The sequence below is a fragment of the Cryptotermes secundus genome, unplaced genomic scaffold (genome assembly GCF_002891405.2).
Source record: "Cryptotermes secundus unplaced genomic scaffold, Csec_1.0 scaffold944, whole genome shotgun sequence".
NCBI lineage: Eukaryota > Metazoa > Arthropoda > Insecta > Blattodea > Kalotermitidae > Cryptotermes > Cryptotermes secundus.
The window spans coordinates 1-13,291 of record NW_019719375.1 but is presented as its reverse complement, the minus strand read 5'-3'; the positions used below and the strand labels follow the sequence as shown (position 1 = coordinate 13,291).

Below are 13,291 nucleotides of genomic sequence, written 5' to 3'. Positions count from 1 at the left end.
ATTAGCAACACTTCAGGATTACAATTCAGACTTCAGATAATGTTCAGCATTGACTTATATATTCATTTTGGGTTCAAATCATTATCCCCACCTCCAAGAAGATGCCTTAAGATCAGCCTTACACAGTTTCATGACCTGATATTATTGGCCGAGTCTATGTGTCTTTCGAGTTTTCATATACCTACAGAGGACTCTTTATCATCTGCATGTGGATTAAACACAGGAATTTTATAACCGCATATAAAATTTGTAACCACTGTCCAGTGCAATTGATAAAAGTTGTTTTCAATGTTTCATCCTTTATATGTTTCAGTCAAAACGACCATCTTCTGGAAACTACAGTTACCTGTCATAGATATATATCTTATATCATTTAACTAATATTAAGATGTACTTTGATTTGTTAAAACATTTAAAATTATTACAAAAGTGTAAGGACAAGAAACCAAATTGGTTCTAGTTTAAAACAAATACTGAACATTATTTTGCAGACTAATTGTAATAATTTTTAGATGTTTTAACAAATCAATGTACAACTTAATATTACTTAAAAGATATAATATATACGAGTATATGTATGACATGTAATAGCAGTTTCCATACGTATTGATAATATCCTTCTGAAGATGGTCGTTTTGACCGAAACATGTAAAGGATGAAAGATTAAAAACAACTTTTATCAATCACACTGGACAGTGGTTAAAACCCTTACATACAATTACTAGTGTGACGGACCAGGATGAACCAAGTTACTTTTATAACCCATTACAAATGTTTCAGTGATATATCAGTGGTGCTTTACAATGATTTGCAGTAGACTGTACATCTTCTGATTCTGTTGCTTGTATAATTTTACAGCTTTCCATACTGGCCTACAACTGAACAAGGGTTTCTTTCTTCCATTGGAAGGATACACTATTGCTATTGCAATCAAGAAAGACCAAATATAATTACTTCATGACTGATTTAGCTTAGAGGCTGTTCATCTGGCTCAAGTCCTATAAGCAAGAAACTCATCACTAGAAATTGTACTTTCCAGCTTACAGGTGCCAACAGGTTACCTAAGGAAGCAGGAGAACCACTGTACTCATTTGAATGTGACATGAACTCTGTGGCCTTCCTTCCAGTACACACAGGCACTGTCGGCAGCTGCAAGCTGTCTTATTGAAAAATAGAGATGATATTCCAGACAGTAAGAAACAATAAAAAAATCGCCAAAGTTCAGAGTTGGTGCCAGCATATTTCATGAAGAATTTGCAGTTTTGTTTTTGAGATGGTTGCCCTGAAAAAGAAAGAAATAAAGAAAATGTAGTAATGCTCATGTTAAACTTTAAGATCTCACAAAAACCTCACATGATGGTTTTCTTCTTGAAAATGAAATTTCATATTCTGCATCAGAAACAGANTTTTTTTTTTTATTAGAACTGGTTGTTCTTTTCAATGAATGCAGACAAAAAGCATACTCATGTTTGTTTACCACCACTAAGGACCACAAATGGAGACTGCATTTCTTTCTGCTTCTGCTGCAGGAGGCTAAGCGTTCCGAGTGGGTGTCTGTTGAGCTCATCTGTTTCATCAACTGGAAACAAAAAAAAATTTCCTTTGGATGGGGCACAGTCTGTTTGCTCTTAAACATACTGTAATATCTACAGTTCATGTCACTGATTATCCTAACAGGTGGCCAAATTTTAAGCTTTTTTATTTTTTGTTATTGCTAGTGAGGTGGGACTAAGTCCCTTGTACTGCGGCCACTTCTGGCCTATTGTACAAGTCCCAGATGATAGCTGAGGGTGATTGTGTAACAACTGGTGGAATGAAGATTGGCAGGTGAAACTGAAGTACTCGGAGAAAATCTGCCCCAGAGCCACTTTGTCCACAACAAATCCCACTTGACCAGATCCTGTATCGAACCTGGGCCACCATTTTGGGAAGCCAGTGACTAACCGCTTGAGCTATGGCACAATACAATGTTGATGATCATAACAATTTTCTGTAGAATTCTCAGTGAGTTTGCATGCCAATTTGAAACATATTCAAGAGAGGACATAAACCATCACCTATCCTCCCTGCAGGCTACATCTTACCTAAAGCCATACACGTCTTCTCCAAGCGAATTCTCCTCATCGCTGTCCTCTGCTGCAATGTACTGCACTTCCAAGTGCATGTCAAACTGTATCTGCAAGATATCCACAGCTTCTTCATGAGAGGCCTGCAAGAACATCAGGGCTCTGTATTCATCATTTGGATACATTCTGGAAGGTGTTCTAATTTAATTAAAACTTTGAAAAGTACTGTCTTCTGGGATATGAATGCTGTGTAGTCTGGTAGAAGTTTACTGACTTTTGTAGGTATGTTAGTAAAATTCTATGAGACTACATGGCGCCATATCCCAGAAGACAGTATGTTTCTTAGTCACCACAGAGAGAAGCTCAGATCAAGTATAAATTGCATACAGTTGTTACTTCCTGTATACACTGAGGGATGCTAACAACTGACCTACAGGCCAGCAGCAACCAAATACATTTACAATCATCTCTAAACCATTAACATTATTTGATCATATCTATCTCTATTATAATTTCATCCTATTGCCCTCTTCTTTTCCAAATGTTTTGAACAAAATTTCCTCATTTTCTTCATTGTTGGTTTATACATTCAGTCTTTATCATAAGCACCTCATTACCAAAATACATCCAGTCATTCTTAACATAAAGCTCACCCCATAACTTAGATTCAGAATATGTGTGTTCTTTTAGGTTCTCTGATGGACTCAATTTGACACAGAAATCGCTTCCTGCTCTGTTAGATTCAATCTGACAACCCAACAATCTCAAAAAAATTAAGTGAAATTTACCATGGTAGTTTGTCATGTGTTCAAATAATTGGAACAATGGTCAAATCTGAGGATCTCACAGCAGTGACTATGAATATTACTGTGTTCTAGGGTGTGACAGGGTAGAAGATAATCTCTTCTTGTGCCATGAAGAAGGTAGGTGCAGGTTCCTGTGATACTACTAGACTGTGTGGCATCATTTCCCAGAAGGCAGCGATCTTCAGGTCCTCACCCTGTGACCTGCTGCACACAGATGACTTAGCCATTCATCAAGAGACACTAAGGACACTAAGGAAAGCGACAAACAAACCAAGTCCAACCCAGAACTACACTTCAATGTCTAGCCTTACAAATACAGGATGATTCTAAATTACTATCAGTGTTTCCATGGCCTATAATTCTCAAACCGAAAATAACAAAATAAAACTACTGACCCAATGTCAAAGTGTAATTCAAGAAGTTTTATTTTATGGGTAATAAAACTTTTTGAGTTACATTTTCATATTCCACAAGCAGTTTTATTTTGTTATTTTTGGTTTGAAAATTATAGGCCACAGAAACCCTGACAATAATTTAGAATTCATATTATAACAGTTACCTGCTTCAAGTCCTGGCCATTTCCATAAAGTATCGCATTTCCAACATACAGTGCACCACATTTTGCTGCTGCTCCTTCGGGCTCCAATTCTGAGATGAATATTCAGGACAGGATACATTCAGTTGAAAATAGTTTCTAATTTTTTATTACTGTATTTAATATCTCTCTTTCTATATTTATTATGATTTATTTAAAAAAATCTAAGGGGAGCAGATGCCTGGGCTGCTCCCTCCCTGCCAGAACCCATGACTCTTGGCATGGAAATCTGTACAGGCCAGGTTATCTCTGGTTACAGGGTTGAAGTCCATATTCTTCACAACACCAGGGCTTCTACGGAAACAGATGTTGTACCTGTTGATTTTCTTCGTGTCGTGCTTACATATCACTTAACAGCCATATTGGATGAGAAGAGCTTCTTATTACAATTCAAAACAAAAACAAATGAATATAGATCACTATTACCAACGTGAACATTTTTACATTACTAGATTCTCAACAGTCCTCCTTAATTTCAAAATGTTGTCAACATTATTAGCTGTTTTACAAAGTTAAATTGAATAACACTTAGTAATTTTGGTCTTCAGATTACAAAATTAGTACATGTAATTAAAATGTTCTCAGTCTTATCAAAATCAGACTTATTTCTTCTTAAGTATAATGTCTCTAAACTTGGTAAATTTCTCTGGTGATAGTGGTTTTGTTAAAATGTCTGCCACCTGAGTTTCAGTGTTACAATATTTGAATGAGAACAGTTTCTCTTTCAATTGTTCACTTATGTAGTGATACCTAACGTCTATGTGCTTACTCCTACGCATTATTTGTCCAGTTTCTATTAGCTTGATTGCACTCTTGAGTGTCAACACACAGTTCAGCTTCCACCCTTTTTCTTGTCGACTCCTCTATCAACGTCTTTAGATATTTCAATTCTTTACAGCACTCAGCTGCTGCAATATATTCGGTCTCAGTGGTTGATAATGCAACAATATTTCCTAGAGCACCATGATATTGGGCCCCCTGACATCATAATTACATATCCCATTACACTCTTCCTATCCTTTACATCCCCTGCATAATCAACATCACTAAATGCTTCCAGTTTCACTGTTTCGGAGTCAGATGAGGTATATTTTATTCCTGAATCTCGTGTACCTTTCACATACCTAAGGGTCCTTTTCACATTCTGAACAGCTATTTTGTCAGGATTTTCCAAGGTTCGACTTTCCACATTTACAGTGAATGCCATATATAGCAGGCTTCCTAGAGCTTCTCTGTAAGGAAATCTTATGTCATTTTCTCCTTCGTCATTCGTTGGTGGGGTTGTGGCCATGGGTGTTTTCATTTCTCGACTTTCTTGCATGTTGTATTTTTCCAACATTTGGCTTGCATAGTTGGTTTGAGCGATATGTATCCCATCTGGTTGCCTCTCAATTTGTATTCCTAAATAAACTTTTGGATTTGTGGTTTTTATCTGGAATTGATTTTCCCGTCATCCACATGAATGGCCATGAACACACTATCGGCATCATTCTTAAAAATGCATTGGTCAGATTTTAGTTGGTTTAGACCTTCTTCTTTTAGAAAGGTTGTCAACTTCTTGTTCCATTTTGATGGTGCTTGTCTTAGGCCATATAATGCCTTTTTCAGGAGACATACCTTTCCAGTGTTCTTGTATCCTTCTGGTATCTCCATATAGTTTTCCTCCTCAAGGTCTCCATACAGGAAGGCAGTCTTCACATCAAAGGTTTGCATGTTCATATTCTTACGTGCTGCTATGGCAAACAGTACTCTAAGAGAATGCATGTCAACAACTCGGCTAAAGGTATCCTTGAAATCTATTTCACCTTCCTTTTGTTGACATCCTCTCACAACCAGTCTGGCTTTGTGTCTTCCATCATCCTTTATTTTGAAAAACCATTTACTGGTCAGAATTTTCTTGCCCGTTGCTTTCTCTCTGTTTACATATATCCAAGATTTGTTTTCGTAGAGCGAATGCTTTTCCTCTTTAATGGCTTTCTTCCACTTCTCGCTGTCTTCGCTCTCCATGCACTTGTCATATGTATAGGTGAGCATACCCTCCTTTTGACTCTCTGTGTGATAGTCTCGGTACTTTGCGTGCATTTGAATGTTTCTTCTTGGTCTCAATGCATATCCATGTTCGTTTTGACCATTGTTTTTCTTTCCATTATCCTTGTGGTCAGCATTTTCATTTTCTTCAGTATCTGTTGGTTCTTCTTCATTGTTGTCAGCTTTGGGTTCTTGCTGCATTTCGCTATCTTCCTGATCTGGAGTATTTGGCTTGTCTTCTGGATCCGTCACTCTTTCCATTTCCTTTTGTTTATTTGTTGTCACAGGTTTACTTGTGAATGTCACGTCTCTGGAGACAGGTCCTTTCAGTATTTGGATCCCATATTCTGTAGCCATTTGTGTTGTATCCAACGAATATTCCTTTCTTGCTATGACTGTCCAACTTTTTCAATGGTCCAAGAATTTTAGTGTACACATCTGAACCAAAAATCTTCAATCCAGCCATATCTGGTCTTTTGCCATACCAATTTTCCGCTGGCGTTCCATTCAGTGTCACTGTTGGACATCTGTTTAGCAGGTATGCAGAAGTGAGTACAGTTTCACCCCACATTCTCTTAATTAAACCTGAGTCAAAAATCAATGCTCTTGCCTTTTCCACAATGGTACAGTTCATGCTTTAGGCAGTGCCATTTAGCTGTGGCAAATATGGGGTAGTAAATTCCATTACAATCCCCTTCTTCTTACACCATTCTCTCAAGGTGTTGTTCTTATATTCCCCTCCATTGTCCCATCTTATTCTTCTCACTCTTGTATTGAAGTGACACTCAGCTTCATTTACATATTCCTTCAAAAAGGTATACACTTCACTCTTATTTTCTAACAGGCATATCTTACAAAAATGTGTATAATCATCCACACACGTAAGGAAATATTTCTTATTGCCATATGTGGTGGGATCAGTTGGTCCACACACGTCACTATGAATTATCTCTAATGGCCTTCCAGCCATACTTCTTTCTCTATCAAGGGAGTCTCACTTGTTTGGCCTGCATACAAACTTAACATATATCAAAATTTTTACACTTGCTCACACTTTCTGGTATCCCTTGGCATATCTCTTGTAGTTTCCCAAGATTCACATAACTTATGTGGCCTAGCTTTCTATGCCACTCTACACTTATATCTTGCTGAGTCATCATAGCTTCATTCATCACGGTAAAGTTAATTACAAACAATCCATTTTCATCCTTTTTTCCTTCAATTACAACATTTTTGTCCTTGAATATCTGGACTTTCTCTTTTGTAAACAACACTTCTCCATCATTTTCTGTTATACACTGCATTGACAGTAGGTTTTTGCTGAGTTCTGGAACATATGAAACGTTTTTCAAACTACACTCTTTGAATTCCAACCTGCCTATTTCCTTTGCGGTCATACTTTGATTTTTCTTTGCTACCTTTATACATTGAGTATACTGCTTAGTGTGTATCAAATCAGTCTTCACATGTGTCATATGACATGTGCTACCACTATCCACTACATACATTTTGTCTTTTTCATTTGCATCACTCAGGTGTGTTTCTGCTGCTTCAGCTAGAAAATTGACCTTGCTTCTTTTATTCCTATCTTTAAAATAACAGTCCTTTTCAGCATGGTTCGTTTTCTTACATACTGTACATTGTTTTCTCGTATCACTGTCCTTATTTCTAAAGTAACAGTCCTTTTCAGAGTGACTATTCCTTTTACAGATAGAGCAATTTCTCTTACCTTTGTTGTAGCAGTTGATCTGGGCATGACTTATTTGATTACAACTGAAACATTTGAAAGGGCTTTTACTTTTGGTTTTAGTTACTGTCTTAAAAGCTATGCTTTCCTCCTCTTTAGTTGTCATCTTGCACTTCACTTCTTCAAACATTAATCTGGCCACCAGGTTGTCAAGGGTTCTGTCCATGGTCGCCGTTGAGTCCCAGGCGGTGCTGAAGCGTTTGTAGTCTTCTGGTAGAATCGTTATTTTTGTCATGATCATGTTTTCATCAACGTTTTGGTTCAGTTGACGAAGCTTGAAGGCAATGTTCTGCACATGACTTACATTCGTCATCATATCCTTAATTTTGTCATACTTGAAGTTGTAAAAGTCTTGTAGCAGAAGGCACTTCTGTTGAGAGGTGTCTCGCTGATAAATCTGCTTCAAGGTGTCGTACATTTCTTTCGCGGTTGTGTATGTCACAATGTGGGTCTTCACGTGTTTCTCTATCGTTCTAAATCTGCTTCAAGGTGTCGTACATTCCTTTCGCGGTTGTGCATGTCACAATGTGGGTCTTCACGTGTTTCTCTATCGTTCTATGTACTATTGGCACTTTGAACACGCATCTTCCATTTCGTCACATTTTCTTCGTCTCTTCCTTGGTCACTTACAGGTCGCAGCCATCAACGATGTTTATCAGTTCTTTTGCACGCATCGGAATCTTGATTTCAAAATCCCACAATGGAAATGAGTCAGCGTCCTTCAGTTTTGGCAGATGCGTTACCTCTTCTCTCTCTGTGGTTGCCATTTTTCGTTATTCTTCTTCTGTCTTCTCCTCTTTTTTTTTCTTTCCTACTTTCTTTTTAGTTTTTGAGCAAAACTGGGCCCATAACCTGTTGATTTTCTTTGTGTCATGCTTACATATCACTTAGCAGCCATATTGGATGAGAAGATCATTTTATTATAATACAAAACAAATTATAGATTTATAGATCACCATTACCAACGTGAACATTTTTACATTACTAGATTCTCAACAGTACCAAGGCCATTTTTATTTCCAGTATTCTAGGAAAAATTTGTTTTCACAGAAATTTTTTGCGAAATAGCGTGTACGACCGACAGAGTAGGGTAGAGATACAGTTCGTAACTCGTATTCTGGTGGTCTTCTTTTCGAAACCTGGCCGAGTTTTCTTTCTTTTTTTTTGGTTTCCCTCAGCCCCTCCAGGCAAATTCCAGGGTGGTACCGCGATTTGACAATAATATCTACCAGCCCCGTGAAACTCCCATGTTATAGGTTGGCAACAAGGCCGCCATGACACCTCGGTGCAATGCTGCTGCCATTTATTTTCAGCTAACTAAATTTAAACTGGCCTCCAGGGCCGAGAGCACAATCGGTAAGAAGGTTTGCTACCTTAGCAACTATTTTGAGTTCTCCCCCTCACAATTCTTTTTTTCGCTTCTTGAAATAACTACTTTAAAAACAGATCTCTTTCCTTCTGGCTTTCCCACCAATATCCTGCCCTGGCAGGGCATGTAGCACGAATGGGGGAGGCTAGGAATGCAGATAGGATATTGGTGGGAACGCCAGAAGGAAAGAGACTGCTGGGAAGACCAAGATGTAGGTGGGTGGACAATATTAAAATGTATCCTAGTGAGATAGGATGGTATGGTAGGGATTGGATTGATCTGGCTCAGAATTTAAATTTATATAACTTCCACACGAGACCCTCCTCTTGCCTACTTTTTAAGAAAACTTTGAAAGGAGCAAATTCCTCAACAGAGGTAATTTGGTTTTTATATTCACTCATACTTTTAGAAATGGCTCCCAGATATACAGAGTGTTTCGCGACTTTAGGGCATAACTGCACGAGGTAATTTCCTAGGTCTTTATGATCAAAAAAGTTCATATAAACATATGTCCGATTTTGGACGGTTACGGAGTTATGACCGTTTTTTCATTCCCGTACACACCCTCGTATGAACCGCGTCTGTCAGCTGGCAGGTCGCTATTTTTAGCCAGCTACAGACAGAGCGTTCTCGTTATCTCGACACCTGAGAGCGGGGTGGGTTGGTATGTCCGGCGCGGTTCACAACCGAGCGGCAGGCTGTATTGCGGCCGGCAGTGACATTTTCGAAAATCAGCTTTAAGCACCAGTCAATTCAAATTAAAGGTAATTTCACGAAGTTAACTTTACATTCATACTTTAAATGTATCATGTATTATGCTGGTTTATTATTTTGTTCCGTTTATTGTCAGTAATCGTTACCTTCTGTTCTGAGTTTAAAGCGATCATACCTCCGTAACCGTCCAAAATCGGACACATGTTTATATAAACTTTTTTGATCATAGAGACTTAGGAAATCACCTCCTGCAGTTATGCCCTAAAGTCGTGAAACACCCTGTATAGGATCTCTTGAGAAGCCTCTCTCCTATGTTTATACATATATTGAATATGTAGCATGAACTTGATTTTGCGTAGCTTGTATCGAACGAAATCTCTGAATTGCGTGCAGTCCGCCGAGGATTCGAAGCAGATACCTACCGAATACATGGTATGAACTGAGTACCGCTGAATACTATGTACTTCATGGCGTCGAATGTGAGACATTAAGAGACGAAGGCTGCGCCATTGCTCAAGCGGTTAGTCGTTGGCTTCCCACCCCGGCGGTCCGGGTTCTTTCCCAGGTCTGGTCAAGTGGGATTTTTGGTGGACAAAGTGTAGCTGGGGCGGATTTTTCCCGAGTACTTCGGTTTCCCCTACCAATTTTCATTCCTCCAAATTCGCCATCATCATAATCACCCGGGGCAGGTACAATAGGCCAATCAGTGGCCGCCGTGCCGAGTGGACCCAGCTGGACTGCACCTCCCCAATAAGCAAATAAAAAAAAAGACGAAGAATGAATGGCGGAGGGAGAAACAGCGTAAGCAACGGTGGGTACTTGAAGTGCATTCGTTTGGGTCAGTCCATCAAACAGAGGTAAACACGTTGGTAGTTAAACGTGACATGAATTTCTTCTTGGGAGATTTCCTTAGACTTGTTTCTCACGTTCCAACTCCCTGCGACAATTCTGACTTGCAGGATTTGTGCGTCTCACAGCGTTGCTGCATGTTATATGATCTGAAGAAACGTACAGACTAGCGATAACCCCACTCAAGGCTTGCAGCAGTAGCCTGGGTAGAACGATAGGGTGGAGGGAGGGTTGTACATCCGCGTCTGAGCTCGTCTTTCGCTTGCTCTGCTTAGTTCGCTGTCAATTGATCTGTTTCTATGCAAAAGTCTAGTGGTAGCTGCCCCTTTTTAGCCTACTTTCCTTATTTTAAAAAAATGAAAGTAGGCATATGCGATCTCCATGCTGTCTGTGTATCTTCCCCGCCACCATCAGTTTCTGGACGGCTGAACCAATGTTTATGAAACCTGGTGTGTATATCATGGCACCTGAGCTCATTTCAGGAGCATACTTGATAAATCCTTCCCACCAGTCTGTGTGTCTACATGTGTGTCCCGCCCTTAAATAACTATGGCATGATTCGTGACATCAAGTTCCCAGCAGGGAGCGAGGGGCGTGTGCTAATTATCGGGAGGTGCAGCTGAACCCCTGATCGGGGCGCAGACTTCTACGTGCCCATTAGATTAGCGGCCCATTTGACACTGTGACAAGCACCTGAAGCGAAGTACAGTAAGAGTTTAATCCATTCTGGTGAGAGGGCTCAACGTTTTAACAACCATGCCTTTAAGAACCAGATTAAAACTTCTCCCATCCACCTCTAGATCTTCTTAATTTCCATTACGTTTTCCTACAAAACTCTGTACTTCTAATGTCTTCCATCCAAGCTACATGCCCAGTCCATCATAATGTATAAAAACTACACAACCCATAATATTTTTCAATTGTCTCGTGTTTTAACTCTTCTAAGAGCAACGTATTTTCCTGAACACGATGCTTTCAAACACTTATAATTAATTCTCTTCTCTTGAAGCAGAAGCCACGTTTTAAACCCGCACAGAGCAGTTAGTGAAGTTATCGTTTTATATTTGCTGATTGTTATCATTTTCGAATATTTGCGTGATTAAGAACAATTTAACTAGGCATTTATGATTTATTAAAAACTCAGGAAATCAACGCCGATCACGGTGGCAGCGCGGTCTAAGGCATGACCTGTTTTCGCCTGCTCAAACACTGGGGTCGTGGGTTCGAATCCCACTTGAGGTATGGATATTGTCTACGTTTATTCTGTGTTCGTATCGTCCTCTGCAGGTAGCAGCCTTGTGACAGGCTGATCCCCCGTCCAAGGAGTCCTACCGGCTGTCNATATTGTTAAGATCTTTTCTTACAGGGGCTTGTCACCCTCCTTCATGCACTTCGAGAATGACCTCCACGCCACTATACACATCCAAAGCTAACAACTTAGGACGCGGAAGTAAATTTATCGTTATTTTCATGTTTAATATTCAGCTCGAGAACTTAACGAAAGAAGCGCCAAATTATACATCTACTGTATCATTAACTTATTCATTTATCTCTCCCGCGTCGAAAATTCCCTCGCAATTTTGTTTCCAAACACCTGTGCTCTTCACTGGGCGCGAGAAACTAGACTGTGTAACCGAGCTGTGATTGGACGGTGCTATCTTCCTATATTTATTTAATTTTAAAATCCGAAACAAACGAGATTTTGCCAAAAATTTAGAGGAGACTTTATGCGTAATATTATTTTGTTCGATCTCGGAATATAAAATGTGGAATATTTAACACGATAGGAGTGACATCTCGAACCCCCTCCCTTATTATGACGTGTCCTTCGCACAGGTCAGAGAGCCGTTGCGTGTGAGGGAGGTAAGATGTGATAAGCGTGTGCTCCAATTCTGCAGCTTTGCTTGCATATTTTGTGCAGCTAGGACAGCGTGAATTCCCGTGAGTTGTGTTAATTACATGATTTGCAAGTATTTGTGACTTTGTATCAATTGAGTTGAGCTAAATGCATTATAAAATCATTCAGAAACCACTTTGCATTAGTTCGTGAACAACAAGTCTTCGTACTTCACGAAGTAGGTAGGCTGTTTGTAATAGCAGGGAAGTGAGAATTACACATTTTCCAAGAGTTTCATACATATTTGCATTATAATTTCGATTTAAGTCGCATATATCATGACTACTAAATGTATAATTACTATTTGCATAAGTTAATTAGTGGGAAGAACTTGCAAATTTGGCGATAATTTTGGCGGTTTTTTGAAGAGACAAAAACTTAAATATCTGTGGTATTCTAAAAGGAGCAACTTGTTTAGAAGTTCAGAAGCATTCATTTGCAAAATTTCAGAGTAATAACGAATCCACTGCTTTCTAGGAACTATATAATTTGTAATTTACCTGTTCACATACTCGTATTAAGATGTAGTGTTTACTTCATTTGCTTGTAGCCATATTGGATTTCCGGGGCTTTAGGCGCCACGATGAGCTTTCCAGAATAAATATAAATTACTAGTTCAATATTATGAATTAATAATTACGATGCTTTGTGAAGTTCATAGTAATTTATTTTCTAGATTTTAACGTCAGAATTTCAGGTAAAAGTTTGCTTTGCTTCTGGATAGAAATACTGTATTATAATATTTACGAAATATTTAATGAAATTAGTGCCTTTGCGGCGGCCGGATGTAGCCATTTTTATATCATATTTTGTCATTGAAGGCCATGCACTTGTATTGCCGCCATTTTAACATTAACGACGTAAAAGTTCCAAGGCCAAGCAATACAGTCTAAATTAGTTTAAAGAAGCAGTAAATTATTATGAAAATACCAGTTACGGAATCAAATTTTGTGTTCTAAAGTGACAGTAAAGCTTAAACTGTTAGTACTGTGATGCAGCTATTTTTCGCATGCAACATTTCGACATTGCATCATATTTAGTAGGCCTATGAGTCTTAATGAGATTATTTCTACTTAATTACAATTATTATTTATAAGTAACATCAGTGGAGCTCAAAAGGACTTTATAAATCTTAGAACGGTTAGTTTTATTATATAACTATTATATAAATAATATGACGCCCAAGTACTACATTCAGTGCTCTTCTTAATGAGATTATT

At 38.7% G+C, this 13,291-nt stretch overlaps 1 protein-coding gene across 2 annotated transcripts; it reads right to left on the bottom strand.

The window, feature by feature from the left end:
* Nucleotides 1–705: 705 nt before the first annotated feature.
* Nucleotides 706–8,081, bottom strand: LOC111865596. Of its 2 annotated transcripts, none has more exons than XM_023853769.2 (5): nt 7,225–8,081; nt 3,432–3,520; nt 2,085–2,209; nt 1,464–1,579; nt 706–1,282 (listed from the first exon to the last, which is right to left on the bottom strand). In XM_023853769.2, the coding sequence occupies exons 1-4, from the start codon at nt 7,658–7,660 to the stop codon at nt 1,576–1,578; spliced, it is 654 nt and encodes a 217-aa protein (XP_023709537.1). In that variant the 5' UTR covers nt 7,661–8,081; the 3' UTR covers nt 706–1,282; nt 1,464–1,575. The 2 variants fall into 2 exon arrangements, with proteins under 2 accessions (XP_023709537.1, XP_023709545.1); XM_023853777.2 differs by having other exon boundaries at nt 1,478–1,579.
* Nucleotides 8,082–13,291: the final 5,210 nt, after the last annotated feature.